The sequence below is a fragment of the Rhinolophus hipposideros genome (assembly GCF_964194185.1).
Source record: "Rhinolophus hipposideros genome assembly, chromosome: 13".
In the NCBI taxonomy this organism is placed as follows: domain Eukaryota; kingdom Metazoa; phylum Chordata; class Mammalia; order Chiroptera; family Rhinolophidae; genus Rhinolophus; species Rhinolophus hipposideros.
The window spans coordinates 11,527,489-11,550,017 of record NC_138059.1 but is presented as its reverse complement, the minus strand read 5'-3'; the positions used below and the strand labels follow the sequence as shown (position 1 = coordinate 11,550,017).

Here is a 22,529-nt window from a genome sequence, read left to right as displayed (position 1 = left end):
CCCACTGGGGCAAACCCTGCTCTGTGTGGTAAGCCCCGAAGCACAGTAGCGCATCAGCTGTGGATGTGGCCAAACCCCACAGCCAGTCACCCTGAGGACCAATCCCACCCACTTATGTGCCAATAGCAATCAAGGCTCAACTATAACAGGAGGACACACACATTGAACACAAGGGACATTCCTGGAGCACCCGGCTCAGGTGACCAGGGAGACTGTGCCAGGGCCCCACAGGGCACCTACTACATAAGGCCACCCAGAAAGAGACATAGCAGAGCTACCTAACATATAGGAAAAAACAGAGAAGCAGCCAAAATGAAGAAACAAACAACTATGGCCCAAATGAAAGAATAGGAGAAAACACCAGAAAAGAACTAAACAAAATGGAGGCAAACAACTTACCAGAGACAGAGTTCAAAACACTGGTTCTAAGGATGCTCAAGGAACTTAGTGAGAACTTCAACAAACAGATAGCAAGCATAAAAAAAGACATAGAAACCATAAAAAAAAGAACCAGTCAGAAGTGAAGACTACAATAACTGAATTGAAGAATACACTAGCAGGAATTACCAGTAGACAAGAAGAAGTAGAGGATCAAATCAACAATTTGGAAGACAAGATAGCAGAAAACACCCAAACTGGAACAGCAAGAGGAAAAAAGAATAATAATAATAATAAAAAAATGATGATAGTTTAAGAGGCTTCTGGGACAACATGAAGCATAAAAACATTCACATCATAGGGGTACCAAGAGGAGAAGCAAGAAAACAAGGGACTGAGAACCTATTTGAAGAAATAATGACTGAAAAATTTCTTAACCTGGCAAAGGAAAGAGACATACAAGCCCAGGAATCTCAGAGTCCCAAACAAGATGAACCCAAACAGGCCCACACCAAGACACATTATAATTAAAATGAAAAATGTTAAAAACAAAGAGAGAATCCTAAAAGCAGCAAGAGAAAGGCAACTAGTAACTTATAAGGGAGCTCCCATGAGACTGTCAGCTGATTTTTCAACAGAAACTCTGCAGGCCAGGAGGGATTGGCACAAAATATTCAATGTGATGAAAAGCAAGGATCTACAACCAAGACTATTCTATCCAGCAAGACTATCACTTAAAGTCAAAGGACAGATAAACAGCTTCCCAGACAAGGAAAAGCTAAAAAAGATCATCACAGTATTATAAGGAGTATTACAAGGAGTATTACAAGGAGTATTACAAGGAATGTTAGAGGGAATTCTTTAATATGAAAAAAAAGATCAAGAATATGAATAATAAAATGGCAATAGTTAAACATCAACAGTTACTTTCAATGTAAATGGATTAAATACTTTCATCAAAAACACAGGGTGGCTGAATGCATAAGAAAACACAACCCTTCCAAATGCTGAGTACAAGAGACTCACTTCAGATCGAAAGGCACACATAGCTTGAAAGTAAAGGGATGAAAAAAGATATTCAATGAAAATGGACATGGAAAAAACACAAAAAAGCTGGGGGTAGCAATACTTGTACCAGACAAAATAGACTTTAAAACAAAGCCCATAACAAGAGACAAAGAAGGACCCAGTAATTCCATTTCTGAGTATTTATCTGAAGAAACCCAAAATGTTACTTTGAGGGGCCGTGTGCACCCATAGGTTCACTGCAACATTATTTACAATGGCCAAGATGGGGACGCAGCCTGGGTGTTCGTTGATGGAAGAATGGATAAAGAGGAGGTGGTACACATGTACAGTGAAATATTGCTTGGCTGTGGCAAGGAATGGGTTCTTGTCATCTGTGGAGGCATGAATGGACCTGGAGGGTATGTGCCTGCGTGGAGTACGTCAGAGGAAGACAGATGCAATGTGATTTCTCTTATATGTGGAATCTAAAGAAATAAACCAACAAACAAAACAGAAACACACACACACACACACACACTAGGATGTGCTAGGATGCTGTCATTAATACCTGTTGTTGATAATCACTGTTTGATTGGCACTGCTGGGGACTTACTGATAAGAATATGTGGAGGAGAGACAATTGTGATACTTTTAAAAATGGTTTAAAATAATATAAATTTATTGTCATACAGTTCTAGATGTTAGAAGCCCAAAATGGGCCTCAGCGGGTTCACATCAAGGTGTGAGCAGCGCTGCTGCTTCTGCAGACTCTGTAGGGGAGGTCTGACCGGCCGGTGGAGACTGCCCACGTTCCTGGCCTCCCGACGCGCTTCCTCTCGTTTCACAACCGGCAATGGCGGGATGAACTTTCCTCACGGGGCCGGATCTCTCTGGTTCTCACTCTTCTCACTCCTCCCAGTAACCAAGGACCCTTCTGATTGCAGTGGGCAGCTCAAATACTCCAAATGTGACGGGCGTTTCAGCTTTCAAAGTGCAAGAGTGTATGAAGATCTCCTGAGAGCGTTCGGTCCGGGCCAAGTTCCCCTTTGCGAATCCAACGACACAGCTCTCCAGAGACCTTGAGACACGGCAGCCATAATAAGGCTCCGCTGGGTTAGCGGCGGCCGTGGTGACAAACGGGGCGGCAGCCTCAGGAAGAGAAGGGCTGTCTGTTCCCGGCTCGGGGAGGTTACTTCGCGGAGGCGGGGGTGCCCGCGCCTACAGGTCCCCGGGACGACGGCCTTAGGGGCGGCGCGCCTCGTGTGCCAACTCCGGTGCCACCGCTTGCTGGGCGCTCCAGGACGGGGGGCCTGGGCTGGCAGCTGATGCCCAGCTTTGCGTCGGAGCCAGTGACTTTATCTAGAACGAACTTGCGGACAGGTATACCCACGCAACGTGGACTTCGTTTCTTTCATCTTCCCTTTGCTGGGAACGATCTTGTCATTAATCGGTCACCTGAGTTTCTCGAGTTATTTACCAGCTTATGAGGAGACAGTATCCTACATGCTATTGGCTTGTGAAATACGCCTGTTAAAAATTGTAATTCCCGCAGTGAGCCTGTGTTAAATGTGTGGAAAAGACAATCTCCACATGAGCGTAATTTGCCCCAAAGGACACGCCCCCACGCATTCCTCCCCACGGTTTTTCTCGAGAGAAGAGGCTGCGCGCAGCAGCGTCTCCTTCGTGCAGTTGCCGGACTGTTTTGGGGGAAGAAGGGAAGGCCTGGCACAGCCTCTCCTCCTTTCTCCTTCTGGCGAACGCCTGCCTCATCCTGCTCAGAGATCCAGCTTGAAAGTCGCCTTCTCCGCGCATCTTTCTCTCACACACACACACGCACGCACGCACACACACGGCACAGGAAAGGACGCGTGTATCTGATTCATCTCTACGATCCCCAGGCCGGCACGCGCTCAGGCACATGAACCCTGAATGAATGGAAACACCCCGACACTAGGCGGGGGATCTGCCCGCAGGGATTTCCTCGGAACCACCTCCCCCCAGCAGGGCCGCGGCGGCGGGGGCCGCGGGGCGTCAGTGACGAGGAACGCCGGGCACAGCCCCCTCCAGCCCCACCTCCCCGGGACGCACCTGGAGTCTTCCCAAACGCCCACCAAGCCGCGGGGCCCATCCCCACAGCCCCACCCCACATCACGCAACATCGTCCTAGCGCCTATCCCGGCGTCACCGCGAGGGCCCCGTCGTCCGCGATTGGCCAAACGTGGCATAGCGCCATCTCGGCCTACCGCGCGTGCGCGCCCTCATTGGCTGGCGGCGACGCTGGGCGGGGCCCGCGCGGAGGGCGCGCAGGGCGGGGCGAGCTCGCTCTCTGGAGCCCCGCCCCCTGGCCTCTAACTGGTACCGAGCGATCGCCCGCCGCCGGAGCGCGCGGGTCCAGGCGGCAGGCGGAGGGCGCGCGCGGCGGTTACTCTGGTTACTGCTGAAGCGCGGGTGAGGATGGTGGCGAGGAAGCCGTAGGGAGCCGCCGCCGTCGCCCTCGGAGAGAAGCTCTCTGGACGCCTCCGCGGGGAAACGAAGTCGCGGACTGGGAGGTGCGGGGGCCGGTGAATCGCGAGCTGCTGCCGGGGAGAAAGTCTCCAGGTAGGGGCCGCGCTTCCCCGTCTTGGAGCCGCAGCCTGGAAACCGGCTCCATCGTGGGGGGCAGAAGGCAGCCCGGCGGCAGTTTCCCCGTGGGGGCTCGGACTCCGCGCTCGCCCGGCGTGGCTGTCGGAGGAGGCGAGGCCGCGGTTCTCTCCGCGCCCACATCGTTGGTTTCTCGTCGGGGTTGCCCCGTCCTCTGCTGGAAGAACACCTGCCGCTGGTGAGCGACAGCAGCCTCACCGTCCGAGGAGCCTGCGTCAGGACTGAAAGCCTCACCCGCAACACCCCCCAGGACAAAACCTAAAAACTAAACTAAAAATAAAATGGATCGCCTCAAAGAGGAGAGAGTCTAACCCGGCGCCGTGGGAGCGGGCGGTTTTAACCCCTGCGCTCTAAGGCCGTAGAACGTCTCCCCTCCAGATGCTTTTATACTAACTGTGTGTGTGATTTTCCACGTCAGTCGGATTGCAGTCCTAACTGTGACGGCGTCGGCCGGCCTCGGGCCGGCTCCCCGTGCTCCTGTGGGGAGCACAGCTTGGGGATCACCACCACCCCTACCGGGCAAAAGAGGATCCCCGCCGTCGCCGGGGGCCGCCAAAGGAGCCTTCGAACCATGTGGACTTTCCTCGGCCTTGCCACTTTCACCTACTTTTATAAGAAATGCGGGGACATCATCACTTTGGCCAACAAAGAGCTCTTGCTGTGCGTGCTGGTGTTCCTGTCGCTCGGCCTGGTGCTCTCCTACCGCTGTCGCTACCGCGGCGGGGCCCCCGCGGGGCGCCAGCGGCGTGGGTCCCGGCAGGCGCTGTTCTCCGACGTGTTGTCAGCCCTGCCTTTCATCGGTTTCTTCTGGGCCAAGTCACCCCCTGGCACAAAAAATAAGGAGCAGCTCAGGGCTAAGAGGGTAGGTTGCACTCAAAGTGGGCCAGTGATGAGTGTCTTATTGTAACGTTGGGATTCCGGTCACTCAGATGTGAATTTTCTCCTTTAAATGGCCAAAGGCAGCAGCTTCCTTACTCTGATAGGAATTCACATTTACTTGTGTGTTTTTGTTTTTTTTTTTTTAAAAAAAGCTTCTGACTGTTGTTGGCTACATCTTTGACCCTCTCAGAATGATTTGAAAATGTCTGTCTGGTTTAGTATTGGTTGAGGCAAAGCTAAGTGAAATTGATTTGATGATGGATGTCGATTTGATTATGAAAGGCGAAATGTTAGAATTTCATTTGGAAGGAGGAATCCCTTTCTGGGATGGGGGAAAAAATGTTTTATTTAAATCCTTGGGTAAGGGTGGTATTTGGACCTGGGAAGAAAGACACCTGCTGCAGGTAAGTCCGCTGTCCAGAAGTGACAGCTGGCTGGGGAAAGTGACAGAGCCCTTAGAAGAACTGGCAGAGTGAAAACGCTCAGCATTTTGACGTCCTGGGCAAAACGCCCTACTCTTTCCACATCTGTGGAACCTTCAGTAATGTCCTGGTCAGGGGAAGAACGGAGTGATGTCCACAGTGCAGTCATGTTTCTAAATCAAAGGCTGGGTCTTCCCATTTGTGTGAAGTTGTGCTCCTTGCGAAAGCAGGACGGGTCCTTGAGGCCAGCGCTCTTAGGGCCTGTTGGCCATGGGCGTTTGGACTTTTTCCCAAGAGCATGGAGGATTCTAAGCACGGAGTAACAATACTTGATTTTCACTTTTTAAAAAGAACATTCCAGTTGCTGTATGGTGAGTGGATTTAGGGGGAGAAGAATGGAAGCAAGAGTCAGGTGAGACTTGGGGATGAGGGTGAGTGGCCTGCAAAGGGATGTACTCTCTCAGGGGTCTGGCTCTTCATTAGTTTAACGTATGCACAGTGCAGATCAGCCAGGCTTACAGAAGAGAGGGACTTGGTTTAGAATTTTTACTTGACCACTTTCTGGCTGTGGGACCTTTGGCAAATTGCTTAGTTTTCTGTACGAATCAGTTGTCTCTTCCGTTAGATGGGGACAGCAGCAGCCTTGATAGTGGTTAGGGAATTAAATGATGTAATGTTTGCAAAACACCTGGCCCATAACTGTGTGATAAATGGAGCTATTTATGTTAGTCTAAAGGGAAGACACAGCAGTTAGGAGTCTTTTGAGTTGTACTGAGATCTATGGTATGGTGGGTGTGGGCTGGAGGAATCGGAAAGGAGGGACAGGGAAACTAATTCTCAGTTTGAAATCCTTGATATGGTTGTCCGGGATAACTTCCCTCAGGGTCACTGAGCACTAACTAGTCCAGGGGCTGGAATGCTGTTACATCATTCTGTGCAGACAAGTCGTGGGGTAGGAACTTGCAGTTGTCAATAGTCAATATTGGTCCCACTTTGTAAATGCTTCAGGATTTCTGCTCATTTGTTATAACTGGGGAGTTGTTAGACTGCATTAGAGCACCAAGTTCCCATGAGTGGTTCCTCTCCTGACCTGGCTCTGAAAAACTTGACTTCCTCCAGTTCCTCTTTCAGGATTGTGTGTGTGTGTGTGTGTGTGTAACAGGGAAAACCTTAGAACAAAAGCTCATACAAAATGGCTAAGATGACAAAAGCTTATCTTGCTCTCGGAACAGTAATTTAAATATAGTCCGTTGTTCTGGCCATTAAGAAATGCTGTACTGATGGGCAGAGTAGTCTTCGCCTCTTGGTAAAGGACATAAGAGTAATTTTTCTAAGAAATTATTAAAAATGAAATGTCAAGGCCCCAGTCCAATGGAAATAAAGGAAGGCTGGGTGAGTATTACAACACAGGGAATTAAAATTCTAAAGGATTTTAGGGTTGAGCGCCTTCCTTTTTGCCTGAGGTCTTTTCATTAAAAGCATTTCAAAGTGGCATTTAACCTTAATTATGGTCAGAGAACTCAAGGAAGATGGTTCCTTACAATTCTGTACCTGAAATGTAGTCATATTTGTGAATATACATACCCCCCCAAAAATACTGATTACAACATTGAATTGTTCATTCAAAAAAACCCAGTAACAGTCACTGTTATTCTCAGTGGGCATGAATCTTTCAAAGCAGGATTTTTTCATTTGATGATCAAAATTAAAGTTTTTATTCTCAGCCCAATTACTGATAGGTTAATATAAATTGGGACCAACTTGACGTCATTGACTAGGCTCTCTTAGAGTACCAGAAAGGGGAAAAAGGAAGGGGTAAATTAAATATGTTATTATATGTTAGGGACTAAAGTTGTGAACAGATCAAGTCCCAAGGGACAAAATGAGTTATTTTGTTCTTTTGCAATTTTGTTGAGTTAAATAGTCGTCAACTAGTAGATGAGTAGCCAGAATTTGACAGTCTGACATAAAAGTGATTTTAGATTGTATATATATAAAATGTGCTGAATAATTTGCAGTATGAAGTCAAATCAGAAGTTGTATGTGATTTGCATCTGGTAGATGTTTAGTATGTATTTGAAGAACTGAGTAATTAATGATAGAATTTTCCCTATAATAAGTATTTGAAGCCCCTTATGAACATTTTTTATATTGAGCCTGGTGTGGATTTCTAAATATGTCTGTATCATAGCATTTTCTAAATACCACATTTGGAAAAGGAATATACATTTAATTTTCTTGGGATATTATACATTTTTATTTATCCAACATTTTGATATCTTTGGTTTTTATATATGATCTGGATTTAAAAAAGTAATGGTTCATTTGGTTTGTTAATGTTTAGTGTGTAGCTTTTGCCCAAGATGCAGAAGTCCAGTGTGTCTGTAGTAGTAGTAGTATGATTTAAGGATAGCAAATGTGGATACATAACTCACTTTTTTTTTTTTTTAAACAGTGCAGAAAAGGAACCAGTATTTCAGAAACCACCTTAATAGGAGCAGCTGCCTCTACCTCAGTATTTTCTCAAAATGATCCAGAAGTTATCATCGTGGGATCTGGTGTACTTGGCTCTGCTTTGGCAGCAGTGCTCTCCAGAGATGGAAGAAAGGTGACAGTAATTGAGAGAGATTTACAAGAACCTGATAGGATAGTTGGGGAATTCCTGCAGCCAGGTGGTTATCATGTCCTGAAAGACCTTGGTCTCGGAGGTAGGTCCATGTTGATTGTTAGGAAATATGTGATATAAACAAACACTGTTCACTTTAGTGTTTAGTGTTTGTTATAGTGTTGTGTTATATAAACAAACACTGTTCACCACCTATCACTGGTAAAAAGGTATTCAACTAATTTTCACTTATAAAAGTTACTTTACTTACTTGAAGTGGGATTAAAAAACATTATCAGAAAACTACTTTGATTTTAGCATAGACATGTGATAAGTTTTTCTTTTATCAGAAATGAAATTATTTTAATGTACTGTATCTTAATACATTGTATTTTAGTGTATTTAAACAGATAGTATGCGACAGTTTTAATACACCTGCTCAAGTCCACTTTTTCACTTAACATAAACATATTTCTACTACTGTTAACTTTTTTCCTTATAATTGTAAGCCTATGTGTAGCATTTTCTCAATTGATACTTCATAATGTACTTTACCTTTCTAATTTTCAGTTATTTATTAGAGATAACAGTGTAGTGAACCTATTCTTGCATATGACTTTAAACATTAAAAATTCTGTCTTTAGGGTGAATTTCTTAGAGGAATTTCCAAGACTAAGGTTATTATGTCAGAAGATGCTAACTTCTTCATGGTTCTTGATAATTTCTGCTTTAGTTATTTTCTAAAATGTTATTAGTTTATAGCATGACCAATAATATATAAATTTATCAGTTTTATTTACTCTCACCAGTACTTTTGATAGATCTGGTGTCTCATTGTTTCAATTTTATTTCACTGATTTTTAAAAAAATCAAATTTTTAACATTTTTTCCTGTTTTGTTCAGTTTCTCTAATGTTTAATGTGAATCATCAGTATACCTTCTGCCCATTATTGGGGTCTTAATATTTTTCCTATGGATTTTAATGACTAAGTTTTATATATAAATATTAATCTTTTGTGATACTACAAATTTGCTAGAATTATTGTCTTCCAGAAGCATTAAAATTTCTGAAATAATTACATTAATGTCTAGTTCTCTAAATGGTATCATAGCTTTTTTTTAAAAAAATTATTTCTTTCAGTTATAGTTGACATTCAATGTTTCAGGAGCATAGCATATAGACATTGATATAATTATGAAGTGATCCCTGATTAGTCTAGTACCCATCTGGCAGTATCCGTAATTGTTGCGACATTACTGACTGTATTCTCTGTGCTGTATTTTACGTCTCAGTGACTATTTTGTAACTACCAATTTGTATGTCTTAATCCCTTCACCTTTTCACCCAGCTGAAGATGGAGTCTCTGTCCATGCCTCCATGAATTCTTGGTGCCTAGTATAACTCTGGGCATATTAACAAAATTGATTTTTTTGGATTGAATTGTTTTGCAGATACAGTGGAAGGTATTGATGCCCAGGTTGTACATGGCTACATAATTCATGATCGGGACAGCAAATCAGATGTTCAGATTCCTTACCCTGTGTTAGAAAACAATCAAGTGCAGAGTGGAAGAGCTTTCCATCATGGAAGATTGATCATGAGTCTCCGGAAGGCAGCTATGGCAGAGCCCAAGTAAGACTGCTTCAAATATATAATGTTAAAGACTTAATTAACACATTTAAACTTGGCCTTTGCACAGAAAATTTTATAAATTTTCCTAAGTGTTGTTTGGGTAGGGACTAGGTCATAGGTCTTACAGTAAAATAAACCATGAGTTAGAAGAGTGTTAGGTCTTTTCAGAGCCTTTTTCAAGAATATCATATAGAGAATTTTTGGGGGGATGACATGGAACTATTGAGAATTTTTCTTTGATTAAATAGTGTGATTTTTATATGGCTGGAATTGAGAGGACATAGTTGTAACTAAGGTGGATAAGTCCATGTGTGCCCACTTGGGAGTTGGGGTTTGTGGCTATGATGCTTCCTATTAAAAGACAGGACAGAGGTATCAAGGGGAAATAAATCCATGTTCCATTCTTACAAAGGACCTAGTCTGACAGGACTAGCTTCTTCTCTTAATTATTAACTTGTATTTGCCTCTAGGCTTTAAACACTATACTTAAGGAAGTTTTAAATATGAGAACCCTCATGTCATTGGCATCAGTGTTGACAAAGCAAATGAAGAAGTAGTGTTATCCTTAGGACTGAAAGGATTTGGTATCTGGAAGTAGAATATATTTATTGTAGAAAAATGGGAAAATACCCAAAATATGAAGAAGATTCTAAAAATTGTCCATGATCCTTCTGACTAGAAGTATCTACTATGAATAATTTGGTGGATAAACTTGAATTCTGTTTTTGCATCTATGTATGAATTGGTGTGGGCATGTAAGGTTTTCCTGTATGTACGTATTTTATTTTTTAATGAATTGAGATAAAAATGTTACTGTTTAAAATCATTACATTAGTAATATATATTCAATTTTAAGAAATTAGAAAATGAAAAGCACATATAATTCTGAAACCCATTAATGATGTTTTTGCTTTTTGTCCTTCCAGACCTTCTGTGCACGTGTGTGCACACGCATGCATTTTCAGTTTATGTGGCAAACTGGAGATTGGGGATAAGGAATTACGATTCCTTATTTAAATTGCTCACGCGTGCCACAACAGAATTTCTTTGTTTATTTACCTTTCAGTACACAGTTTATTGAGGGCGTTGTGCTGCAGTTATTAGAAGATGACGATGCTGTGGTTGGAGTTCAGTACCGGGATAAAGAAACTGGAGACATCAAGGTGAGATACAGCAAATGTTAGCTTTTCCCAAGAGATTCTTTTCCCTTTCTTTTTTCCTCCTATTTCTTTAAAAAAGGCTCATCCAATTATTCTTCAACAAACGGACTGAGTTCTTTCTAAGTCCTGTGCAACAGGATGGATTTCAGATTGGAACACATAGCTCCTCAGCATGCTATCCGAATAAGTTTGTAAACAAACACCACTGGATTAACAGTATGCAGAACTGACATGAGAAATGTACACTAGCGGAGAAACAGAGGGGAACTACAAGGAGAAAACGGAAGGATTCAACATAAAAGAAATGATCAGGATAAAATAAACCATTGTTTAAATCAGAAAGGCAAGAATAAGAGAATCTCTAGGGAAATAGCAGCATAAAATAGTTTGCAGAATATGCTCATGTGGGTCAAAGGCTAATCTGTTGATTCTTCTGGGCTGCTCTATGGGTTCATAACCCCCTAGAAATTGTACTCTGGTGAGGGTGATTGCAAGGTAATATAAGTATGTACATACATCCATGTGGACAAAAAATCTTCTAGCCCTAGCCACTGATTGAAAGCACTATTTGAAGTTAGAAAAATTCTAGTATAAAAAGAATCTGGCTAGTCCTTCAAAATCGTAATGAGATTTAGTCTTCTATGGGCCATATTTGCTTTGTAGTTGTTTTCCCTTTTATTTATCAGAGTGTAGCTTAATCCCTGAAGGTTTGGATGGTAGAGCTTTGAAGGAAGGTGATCAGAGGAAGGAAGGTGATCAGGAACTCAGAGGAAGTGTCTCTAAAAATTGGTCGTGCATGAACGTAATAGCTTCTTCAACAGCATTACCTTCAAATCCCTGCTAGAATGTTATCTGATAATATATTTAAATCCATTCATGCACATTTTAAGAGTGGTCCTCATACTGTGTATTTCTAACCATGTTGCTGAGCAGTCTTTATCTTTGTTGTAGGAACTCCATGCTCCATTGACTGTTGTTGCAGATGGACTTTTTTCCAAGTTCAGGAAAAACCTGATCTCCAACAAAGTTTCTGTTTCATCTCATTTTGTTGGCTTTCTTATGAAGGTACGGTAGGACTGTAGTTGTAGAAAAAGAAAAGCAACTTGAAATTTGCAAATTATTAAAATATTTTATATTTTTCTAGGATGCACCGCAGTTTAAAGCAAATCATGCTGAACTTGTTTTAGTGAATCCAAGTCCAGTTCTCATCTACCAGATAGCATCGAATGAAACTCGAGTACTTGTTGACGTTCGAGGAGAATTGCCAAGGAATTTAAGAGAATACATGACTGAAAATATTTACCCACAATTACCTGGTAAGAAATAGAATTTCACTCCCATTGTAATCTACACTTTGAAAGCAGATCGCACAAACGGCTCTCCATCTCATTCTCTCTAAAGCTGTGTGTAAAATAGGCCAGAGATAAGGGTGGCAGGTGAAAAATGCATCCAGTCAATCAGATATACTACTGGAGCTGAACAATTTATTTAAACTAGCACATAAGAAAATCTCCAAAATAAAATGATAGTTTCAATGTATTTTTTCATATCAATAATTAAAGCAGAGTTTTCAGAATAATTATTGACAAAATTTTAATATTTTTTGAAGTAGTCTAGATAGTAATCCAAGGTCTGTGAATTCTTGAAATATCTCATACTTTTTTATGCTTGGTTTTGTGGTAGCTACCATTTATTGAATGTCTACTATATAAGAGATGTTTTACAATCAGAATTTCATTTACTCTACACAACCACCCTGACATAGGCATTATCTTTTCCTCACTTTACAGATGAGGGAACCATGATTCGGAGAGGTTACTTAGCTTCTCCAAGTATAAAGTATTAGTGGCAGAGCCAGGGCTGAAACCAGGCCTGCCAGGCTCATACATTTCTGCCCTCAGAATGTGACAGCTAGAAGGAATCGGTGAGATTTTAGTTTTGAGTTGGATACAAAAAGGCTTCATGAGATTTCAGGCGTCTTTATAAAAACATAAAAATTACTTTTTTTTTTTTGAATAGGAAGATATATGTAAGAAAGAAACATAAATTTGTTAAGACTTTAGATAAAATGGAAACCCTGCTTTAGATAAAATGGAAACCCTGCTTGCCAATTATGATTATAGTAATAGGAAACTATGCTTGGTATGAGTATATTTTGTAAAAATACTGTTTTTTTCAAATTATTTTTTTAAAAAAGGAAATACACTCTGTTTAATAATTAACAGAATATTAACAGAAATGAAGTGAAATGAAGGTATACATGGACCAACTTGGATTTTTAATAATGACATTTTCAACATTTTAGTACATTTTCACTCAGTTAAGCCATTTTTGAAGCTTTCAGATGAAAAATGAGCTATGCATATTTAGGAAAAGGATAGTCAATTGCCTCATTTTTTTAAAGCATTTTTAAATTTTACTATGGATTGATTTTTCCAATTCAAAGGTTAGTTGGAGCAGACGACCCTGAGATCATGAAGGGATTTGTAGGTTTATATTAATATCAGGTTATTGAAGTACTGTAGGTATAGAATGGTTTCAAAATAGGCATTCCGCTCTTGCATCATCAGATTACACTGGGAACTGTACGAAAAGAAAGTTCATTTTCTATGAGTAGAAGCACAAAACTTTAAACTGGGAAGTACTTTAGAATAAGCTAATGGCAGTCGTTTCATTTTATAAATGGAATAAAATGAAGCTCAGAAAGGTAGCGCTCTCTGCATCCTGTCCTTTTTCTAGTGTATATATTCTGCTGTTTGTGAATTGGTAGTATCTGTCATCTGACAATATCAGAATATGGTGGTGATAATAAATTGTTAAATATGACAGTTGTCAGTTAACATTTGGGAGAGGTGGGTGGTTTTCTCCCTATCTCATGTCATCTGAATTTGCTTCACTTCCTCTAGTTTTTTATTCATTCAGCTGTATGTCCTTATATTAATTTTCTTTCTTAGCATGAATGACTGGGTGCTTAATAATTTTATAAATAAAATAATTAGTTCTTGATTTATTACAAGGCCATAACAGATGTATAGTAGGTATTTGTTTATGCTTGATAGATAAGAAAATGTGATAACTGGAAATTGAAATGTTATAAACCATTTATTTGGTGGGGTGGAATTTATTGCAGATCATTTGAAAGAACCATTCCTAGAAGCCATCCAGAATTCTCGTTTGAGGTCGATGCCTTCAAGCTTCCTTCCTCCTTCACCAGTAAACAAACAAGGTATTATTTTATTGGACTTATTTTATAAAGGGTATTCAAAATATTCAAATTCAGTATTCCTAATGACATGTACGTGAGTAAATTTATACTGCTGGGAATAACATGTGCAGCAGAGAACTGGTTACTGTGGATTAACACATTAATACCAAAATTAGTTTTATGACACCTTTAATTATTATTTGAGTGTGTATAAGTCACTGTGTTAGTTACTGGGGATACAACAGTCAAATACAGTCCTTGATCTAGAGAAGTCAGTTTTCTAGACAGATAATGATAGAGACAGATGATTTCAGAACACTGTTGATAAATGCTGTAATAAAAACGCACTCATGGTACCACAGATTAACTGTGAAGGGGGTGTGCACAGCAGGGGGGGGCTTGGGAACCGGGAAGGATAGTTAGGGGACACATTACTCAGGAAATAAAGCTGGAGTTGGAGCATGGAGAATGGGTGGATGTTCACAGCTGGACAGTGAGAGGAGGGGCTTCTAAGTAGATGGAGTGACACCTGCAGTGGTCTGTAAGGCTGAGAAATGGTGGCACTTTGCATGAGCTCCTATGGCTGGAGCAGAGGATAGGTGTCAGAGTGGAAGAAAGGTAAGATATTTAAAGTTTATTTAGTTTTAATCCTGTAGACAGTGGAATTCACTGAAAAGGTTTATTTTCATAATAGCTTTAATTGAGATATAATTCACAAATCATACAGTTCATCTTTTTAAAGTGTACAATTCATTAGTTTTTAGTATAGTCATAGATGTATGCAGCCATCACTACAATCAATTTTAGAACATTTTTATCACCCCAAGAACAAACCCTGTTCCCATAAGCCGTCACTCCTCGTTTCTTCCCAACCTCCAGCCCCAGGCAACCAGTAATTCACTTTTTTGTATAGATTTGCCTCTTCTGGAGATTTACTCTAAGTAGAATCATCGATATGTGATCCTTTGTAACTGGCTTCTTTGAGGTTCATCCATGTTGCAGCATGTATGAGTCCTTCATTTGCTATTATGGCCAAGTAATATTCCACGTGTGAATATATTACCTGTTCATCAGCTGATGGACATTTCAGTGATTTCCATTTTTGGCTATTCTGAACAATGCGGCTGTGAACATCTGTACGAGATTGTGTGTGGACATCTGTTTTCATTTTTCTTGGGTATACACCTACAGGTTGCATTGCTGGGTTATATGGTAACCCATTGCTGTGTTTAACCCTTTGAGGAACTGCCAGACTATTCCAAGCGGCTGCCCCATTTTACATTCCTATTAGCAATATGTGAGGGTTATAAATTCTTCACTCCTTGACAACATTTGTTATTATCTGTCTTTCTGCTCATAGCCATCCTACTAGTAGGTGTGAACTGATACTTCATTGTGGTTTTGATTTGTAGTTCTCTGATGGATAATGATCTTTAACATGTTTTCTGGTGCTTATTTGGCTTTTTGTTTATCTTTGGAAAAATGTCTATTCAGACTTTGCACATTTTTTAGTTGGGCAAATTAGAACACATTGATTACTGGGTTTAAGAGTTCCTTATATATTCTATATGACTTGCAAAAAGTTTCATTCTGTGGGTTGTCCTGTCTCTTCTATGGTGTTCATTGAAATTTTTAATTTTCATGAAGTTTAGTTTATGTGTTTTTTTCTTTTGTCGCATATTTGAAAAGGCTTTGTCCAGTCCAAGGTCATGAAGGCATACTCCTATATTTTCCCCTCATTTTCTAGTTTTAGATATTACGTTTCAGTGTTTGATCTGTTTTGAGTAAAATTTTGCCTATAAAAAAAAAATTTGTGTATGATGTGAGGAAGGGGTCCAACTTCCAAACGAGTATTGCTGTGAAGTGTCAAAGACCTCTTGATTGTTTTCTCTTGTAGAAGACTTGCTTTCTATGCCTGGATGCCTGTAGATTTTTACATATTTTCATACAGGAAGCCTTATAAATATTTTGACATTGTTTGACTTACCCTTAGATTCACATGTTGACTTTCATGAGGGCAGGGACCATATTCTTTTTCTCCCTATATTCCAAGTATCTGGCACATATTAAGTGCCCAATATATATTGATTGAATCAAATCTTGAATTTTTGCCTCAACAAATTTTAGTCATGATCTATTCCCTTGTATTTTCACAGTTACTTACTCACCTCAATGATATTTATAAATTAATATAGTAGTCATTTCTTTTTTTGGTCTCAAGGGATGCTCCAGGACGGTACCATACACTAAATGATCTCTTTATAGGTGTTCTTCTTTTGGGAGACGCATATAATATGAGGCATCCGCTTACTGGAGGAGGAATGACTGTTGTTTTTAACGACATAAAACTATGGAGAAAATTGCTAAAGGGTATCCCTGACCTTTATGATGATGAAGCTATTCTCCAGGTAAGATAATAGATTATTCTTTGACCAAAAAATCTCAAAATAGATTTCTTGGTGGAGCCTGAGAGGAATGGGGCTTTGATGGGGAGACCTGGGCGCCTGACGCGTAGCAGTGGCTCAGCAGTCTCACTCAGCCTCGAAGACGCTGACTTGCAACCTGTGAATCATACAGAGTTTTAAGTTTGAATATTAGGTCACACTGAATCGCGTGGACCATGGTGCTCATAGTGATTGTAAATTTAGCGTCAGAGTCACAGAACTCAGTGCTCCGATTTTTTTTTTTTTTTGTAAATTATAAATATAAGGTATAAGTACTGGTACGTGGTCCTCAGGATAAATATCAGTTTGAGGGGATTATAAACATTTCAGTTGGTACTTTCTTTTCCTCCTTTCCTTTTAGGCCAAACAGTCATTCTATTGGACAAGAAAAAGGTCTCATTCCTTTGTTGTGAATGTCCTTGCTCAGGCTCTTTATGAATTATTTTCTGCAACAGATGGTAAGTGTGGGTATTTTAAAATAAATATCGAACTGCAGATTTTTAACACAGGAGAACAGAACAGAACGGGACTTCATTACCAAAAAAGTTAGTTATTAGGCCAGAAATAGAAATGTTTCCTGACTTTCAAGTTGGTAGTCCTTTTTAACTCCATCCTTAAGCAAGATTTTTAGCTTCTAATTATTGTGTAGGTATGCAGACCAGGCTGTTGTCTTCTCTTAGATGAGCTTAAAAGCAATAGCTCGATAACATATCATTAGTTTTATGTCTTCTGGTCCACACCACATCATGCATATCCCCAAATCCATGACTGTGATGGAGGATCTTTCTGGCCATGGATTAAAAGGCAACATAGTTCATCTGTTTCTTCCTGAACACTAGTGTCAGTTTCTTCTCAAAGTAGTATTTTGTAAAATGAGTATGAGCTTCAGATCACGTTTAGATTTTGTACCCTGTTAAAATGCACAAAAAGCACAAAGCATCCACCTTTTGCTCATTTGAAATATTCCCAAGCTTTTGTTTTCATTTCCATATTCATTGTAGCGAGGTGGTGGTCACTCTCTATATTAAGGAAAACATGACTTAGCAGAAGCAGAAGTGTTAGAAATAGAAGGAAAGGCAACTGTGCCACCTCCCAACCAGGCCAGTGTACAGTTAATGGTACCTTAATGAAACTAGACCTTTAGGTTTTCAAGAGGAACTATAACTCAAACCCCATTACTTCAGATGCTTACAAAAAAAAAAAAGCAAACAAAAACCAAAATTATTTCTATGACTTGGCCGAGGTCTTGTTATTTGTGGTTTGGTGATCTGATTACAAAGGATAACACGGTACAAATGCCTTCTGTAGCCTCTATAACCATTGTTCTTGCTAAAAGAAAAAACAACTTATTGTGACTGACAAAGCAAATCTCTTTTGCTAACTGGCAAGGTTGGGCAAGTAAAAAGAAAGAACCAAGTTTTGAGTTTTTCTAAGCTCTTCTTTCTAAGCTTAACTAAGCTCTTGAGTTTCTTAAATTATGAATTGGAATTTGGCAACCAAACATAAAGTTATGAAGATAACTTTTGGAGGCAGAAAGAGCTTTACTGGAATATAAGTTTATCTATCGCATCCTTTTTTATCTGTTGTAAAGAAAAATCTAGGCATACCTGAAAAGAACATTGATTCTAAATTAAAATAGGTTACTGATTGATAATACTATGTTGTAAGGGTTTAACGAGTTATTTTGAGAAGTGCAAAAAACTATACAGATATAAGGCGTTATTGTTTTTTACTATTCAGAGATATTCTTTTTACTTGATAATTTACTGCTCAAAGGTGTGGGCTGGGCATCTCAGGGAATTTGGTTTCCACCATTTTGACTTATTACAAAAAGAATTTATAAACTATTTTGCATCATTTAATGCATTTACAACATAATCAAGGAAATAGTTTAAACAACTCTAACTTCTGGGACCTACATTTTTGGTATAGTCATCATTTGATAACACAAAAGTTTATTCCTACTTATATTACTATCCATAATGTTGATTGGAGAATTTAAAAGAAATCTTGGGTTGTTGAAATTCCAGGACAAGATTTTAAAAAAATCATCTATAAAGGTTTGATATTTGTTACATCTTCATTTTTTTCTGATATATCATAAGCACCCTAACATCACTGAAAATATTTTGATGGTAACTAACTTTTAAATTTCATTTTAGATACCCTACTTCAACTCAGAAAAGCGTGTTTTTTTTATTTCAAACTTGGTGGAGAATGTCTTACGGGACCTGTTGGGCTAATTTCTGTGTAAGTTGCTTTGATGACACAAAGAAAACACATTATTCCAGAGTTTTTAGAATTGTTCCATTTATGAATTACTACAAATCTTTCTTCCTTATATAGTTTGTCATTTGATTATCCATTAGTATGCAAATCAAATGGTAGCCCAGAGAAATGAAGGTGACATTCACTTCTGTGTTTTACGTCTGGGAAACAGCACTGATTAGAAATTGGTGGTAGATGAGGCTAAAACCCTTGATTAAAATAGAAGCTTATTTTTTGCTTATGGATTTATACATATGATCTAATAGCTATGGAAACCGTGGATGACTGAGAAATTTATATTTAAAAATTAGTTCGATTTACATGCAGGGACTCTAGAAATTCAGTAATTATTTTGATGGTACAGATGTTAAGTCTTTTCTCATTCATGTCTAATCTGAATATCAGTACTGTCATCTGTGGAAAAACCCGGACTCCAGTGGGCCAGGCCATTCAGGTAGTTCACACTGGGATCTCGAGATGAGTGAAAGAAAACAGCTCAAAACATACGACTGATGTCAGCTAGACTAAGAGGAGTTAGCTACTGGCTTGTCTGATGGGTAGATTCTAAGTAGTTTCTTGTAAAAATATTAAAAAAAAATTTGTCCCTGCCATCAAACTTAGCAGGCAGATACAAGCTTATGAAGTCCTAGAATGTAAACTTGTTTAGCTTTATAGATGATACGTAATTGAAACTTTTTAATAGTAAATTTGAATTCCTGGGTTTGACCTAACTATGTATTTATTTATTTATTTTTTCTATTACAGACTGTCACCAAACCCTCTAACTTTAATCGGACACTTCTTTGCTGTTGCAGTCTATGCCACATATTTTTGCTTTAAAACGGAACCTTGGATTACGAAACCCCGAGCCATTTTCAGTAGTGGTGCTATATTTTACAAAGCGTGTTCTGTGATATTTCCTCTAATTTACTCAGAAATGAAGTACTTGGTTCATTAAGCTTAAAGGGGAACCATTTATGAGTGAATTTTTGGAACTCATGAAGTCCTGAGAGACTTTTGGAAGAGGATTTGTTCAGCATAGTACTATATACCACTTTTAAAATGGCAACTCTTGGACCAAGAATAGGATTAATTTGTTTTTGAAGTTATTTGTATATAAACCTGTAAATATATACTTTAATTTGCAATTTAAGATGAAGGTCAAATAAGATAGACATGTGAAAGAAACGATTGTTACCATAAAATAGTGATAATCCTGAGAAGTTTTTCTTTTGAATTTGATATTCAGGATGAGTCATTGTGGGACAAATAAAATGAAGAATTAACCTCAACATGTTTTTTGTTGTGGACTTTATGTAGCTCCATGGAAATGGAAAAGAAAACTACAGGGGGATGCAAAACGCAGGGGGAGCTGTTCCGGTAAATGACTGACTGGGGAAGTTGCCTCAGTATCTCTGGCCCTAATTTTCCTCATCTATCTAGTAAGGCATTTTGATAAGTTTTTTGAAAATGTCCCATTCAGACAGGAAGCAATCAAGGGCTTGGGAAATTCCACTGTGTAGCATTAACAAGCCAGGCTAGATAATGATTTCAAGAAACTGAGTGAATAAATCAGCACTTGTAATACCTGGTATGAATAATGCCTTAAAATCCATTAGCTCTTACTGAGTTTACAGTGTATTTATTTGAAGAGATTAGAGACACTCAGAAAGGGTTTCCTGAGACTTCGGTAAACACCCAAATACCACAAAAGTAAACTGCTCCCCCTGAAATCAGAGCAGGACAGTGTAATCTGGGCTATGAAGGAACGACTTCAGAGTCTAATGGCCAGGGCGAAAATGACTTGTAAAGCCTTTATAATAACAAATCTCTCTTTTTAAACTTTTAAGTTCTCTTTCAGTTGAGAACATTTTTCACTGGCCAGATGACCAGTTGCATATACCACTTTGCCTTGTTTTAGCGGCACGTCCGGTGGACTCATTCTCTTGGTTCAGGAGATTCCCTCACATTTATCCCAAACCTCTATTTTCTGTTTAAAAACTCCCTTTCTTAGATCTGGCCTGTTTAGCAGCTGGCTATCGTTGGGGTCCATTTTCACAAAGCACTCATTTCATGCAGTTACCGTTACCCGACGACAAATGGAAAACCAACCTATTTTTGAGGTGTGGAAGTAGGATGGCTGTGGGCTCTCTAGCTATTTCCTACATGTCAGCCTCTCAGTGGGTGAGACTTCAAGCTCCTTACATGCCAGGCAACCACTGGCCTCGACCAGGCTGGGCTGTGAGGTGCCGGCTCCCCTCTGCTGACAAGATGCCTTTTAAAAAAAACCTTTTCTACTATGATGGTGAAATAATCAAAACCTGTAAAGTCATTTATTTTTCTGTCAGTATTTTAGGATTTGAGGCCTTCTGACAAAAGAAATAACTTGTCATAAAATCAGAAAACTAAAAGGAACGGAAGAAATCATTTAGCCCTGATTTTCCAGATGAAGCCAATCTGGACTTGGGACAAAGTTCAGTTCGTGGGGGAACCAGGACTCAAAACTTTGCCTCTTGATGACAAATCAGTGCTTCTTCCCCTGCACCTTCCCCTGCTGAATGACTGTCAAGCACTTTCAATTTTATTTGACTTGTCCATGTCCTCTCCAGAGGAGGATAGTTAACTCTAAGGTCAGGGTGAAAACATCTTTATTGCTCTTCTCCAGTTGCCACAATAGGATGGTAGTGCCCTTTTCACAGGAATTTTGATGCAGAAATGATTTAGGATTTAGAGGGTGGAGGATTTAAAAGCTAATGGTTAATCTCTTACCAAAACGGGGTTATGGGGTTAGTAGGAGTGCGGGCTTGGATTGGTAAGGAAGGAAAGGAAGGGTGGCAAGAGCAGCTGAAGTTAGGGAGTCCCACAGAAAGGATGCTGGGAACCCCTGAGGGTGTTGGGATTGGAAGAGGAGGGTGAGCCTCAGACCCCAAGAAAATTCCATGGTCCGTGGTCCATAGATTGTGTGGTCACTACGTTTGCTGCTAGTCTGGCTGTCACCACATGCCTGCCAGCCTGTCATGAGTGTCCGTAGGGCCTACCAGATTCATCTCTTACCTTCTAGACAAGGTGTTTTGTACCGCGAATATACAATTTTTGAATCATAAGCAGAAGCACAACTTTAGGTACTGACAATACTATTTTACTGAAAATTGGGAGCTGCACAAATAGTTCTCTGAAACATAAAACTAAATGGATTTATACTTAACAGTTACATTCAGCATTTATAAGAGGAAGTACAAAAATGGGTTCTGCTTTTACATAATGTAAATTGCATATTATACCATGATTTAAATAATATGAATTCTATTACCTACTTCCATGAGATACACCTTACTCAGAATGTCTGATGTTTCCCACGATAGATGGAAAACATGCGGTGACGTGAGCAGTTGAGTTTCAGCTCTCAATTCATTTTAGCGATGGTGGCAAGACTTAAGGACAATCCTTCCGTTGAAGAAGCAGAAGAGAAAGTTACAGGACTGTTCTGAATTCATCAAAAATGAAATTAGGCACATGTGCTTCAGCAACCTAAAAAAACAAAGGAGTTAAATTATTCTTAGTGTTATCATTCAGAATGAACCTCAGATTTTCTACATGAAAAACTAAAGGAATGAAGAGGTCCTTTGGAGCCAGGGAGCCAGGGAACCAGGGAACCGCAGGGAAGCACTGGATCCACATGGGTGGGCCACTCGGAGGCCAGTGTCTCCCTGTCTTCCTGGGTTCTCTGACCTGGCATCTTAACTTCTTGGCACTGCTAACACCTGAGAGGGTGCTGCCCAGCTTACCCTCCCCCCCACCCCCCCAAATGTGAGCTCCTTGGCTTTTAAAGGCACTTTGATCTGCGGGAAGTACTGAGAGGTAATCTCTTGGCAGAACAGGATGTTCTG

At 40.1% G+C, this 22,529-nt stretch overlaps 2 protein-coding genes across 2 annotated transcripts in view; one reads left to right on the top strand and one right to left on the bottom strand.

Annotated features, from left to right (window-relative positions):
- The first annotated feature begins 2,358 nt into the window (after positions 1-2,358).
- Positions 2,359-19,934, top strand: SQLE (squalene epoxidase). Its single transcript, XM_081070295.1, has 11 exons — positions 2,359-4,888; positions 7,783-8,035; positions 9,385-9,565; positions 10,632-10,728; positions 11,677-11,790; positions 11,870-12,041; positions 13,856-13,951; positions 16,196-16,338; positions 16,736-16,832; positions 18,537-18,624; positions 19,408-19,934. The coding sequence occupies exons 1-11, from the start codon at positions 4,598-4,600 to the stop codon at positions 19,598-19,600; spliced, it is 1,725 nt and encodes a 574-aa protein (XP_080926421.1). The 5' UTR covers positions 2,359-4,597; the 3' UTR covers positions 19,601-19,934.
- Positions 19,911-22,529, bottom strand: part of WASHC5 (WASH complex subunit 5) — a 56,144-nt gene continuing 53,525 nt past the window's right edge. Inside the window, exon 29 of the mRNA XM_081070294.1 lies at positions 19,911-22,170. Within this exon, the coding sequence (XP_080926420.1) occupies positions 22,114-22,170 (57 nt within the window). The 3' untranslated portion in view covers positions 19,911-22,113. The remainder of the gene's footprint in view (positions 22,171-22,529) is intronic.

What these genes read in the sequence shown, in the direction of transcription:
- SQLE (XM_081070295.1), top strand. Translation starts at nt 4,598, where the DNA reads ATGTGGACTTTCCTCGGCCTTGCCACTTTCACCTACTTTTATAAGAAA. An exon ending in AGCAGCTCAGGGCTAAGAGG is followed by an intron (nt 4,889 to 7,782) that starts GTAGGTTGCACT and finishes TTTTTTAAACAG; the next exon opens with TGCAGAAAAGGAACCAGTAT. An exon ending in ATGATGAAGCTATTCTCCAG is followed by an intron (nt 16,339 to 16,735) that starts GTAAGATAATAG and finishes CTTTCCTTTTAG; the next exon opens with GCCAAACAGTCATTCTATTG.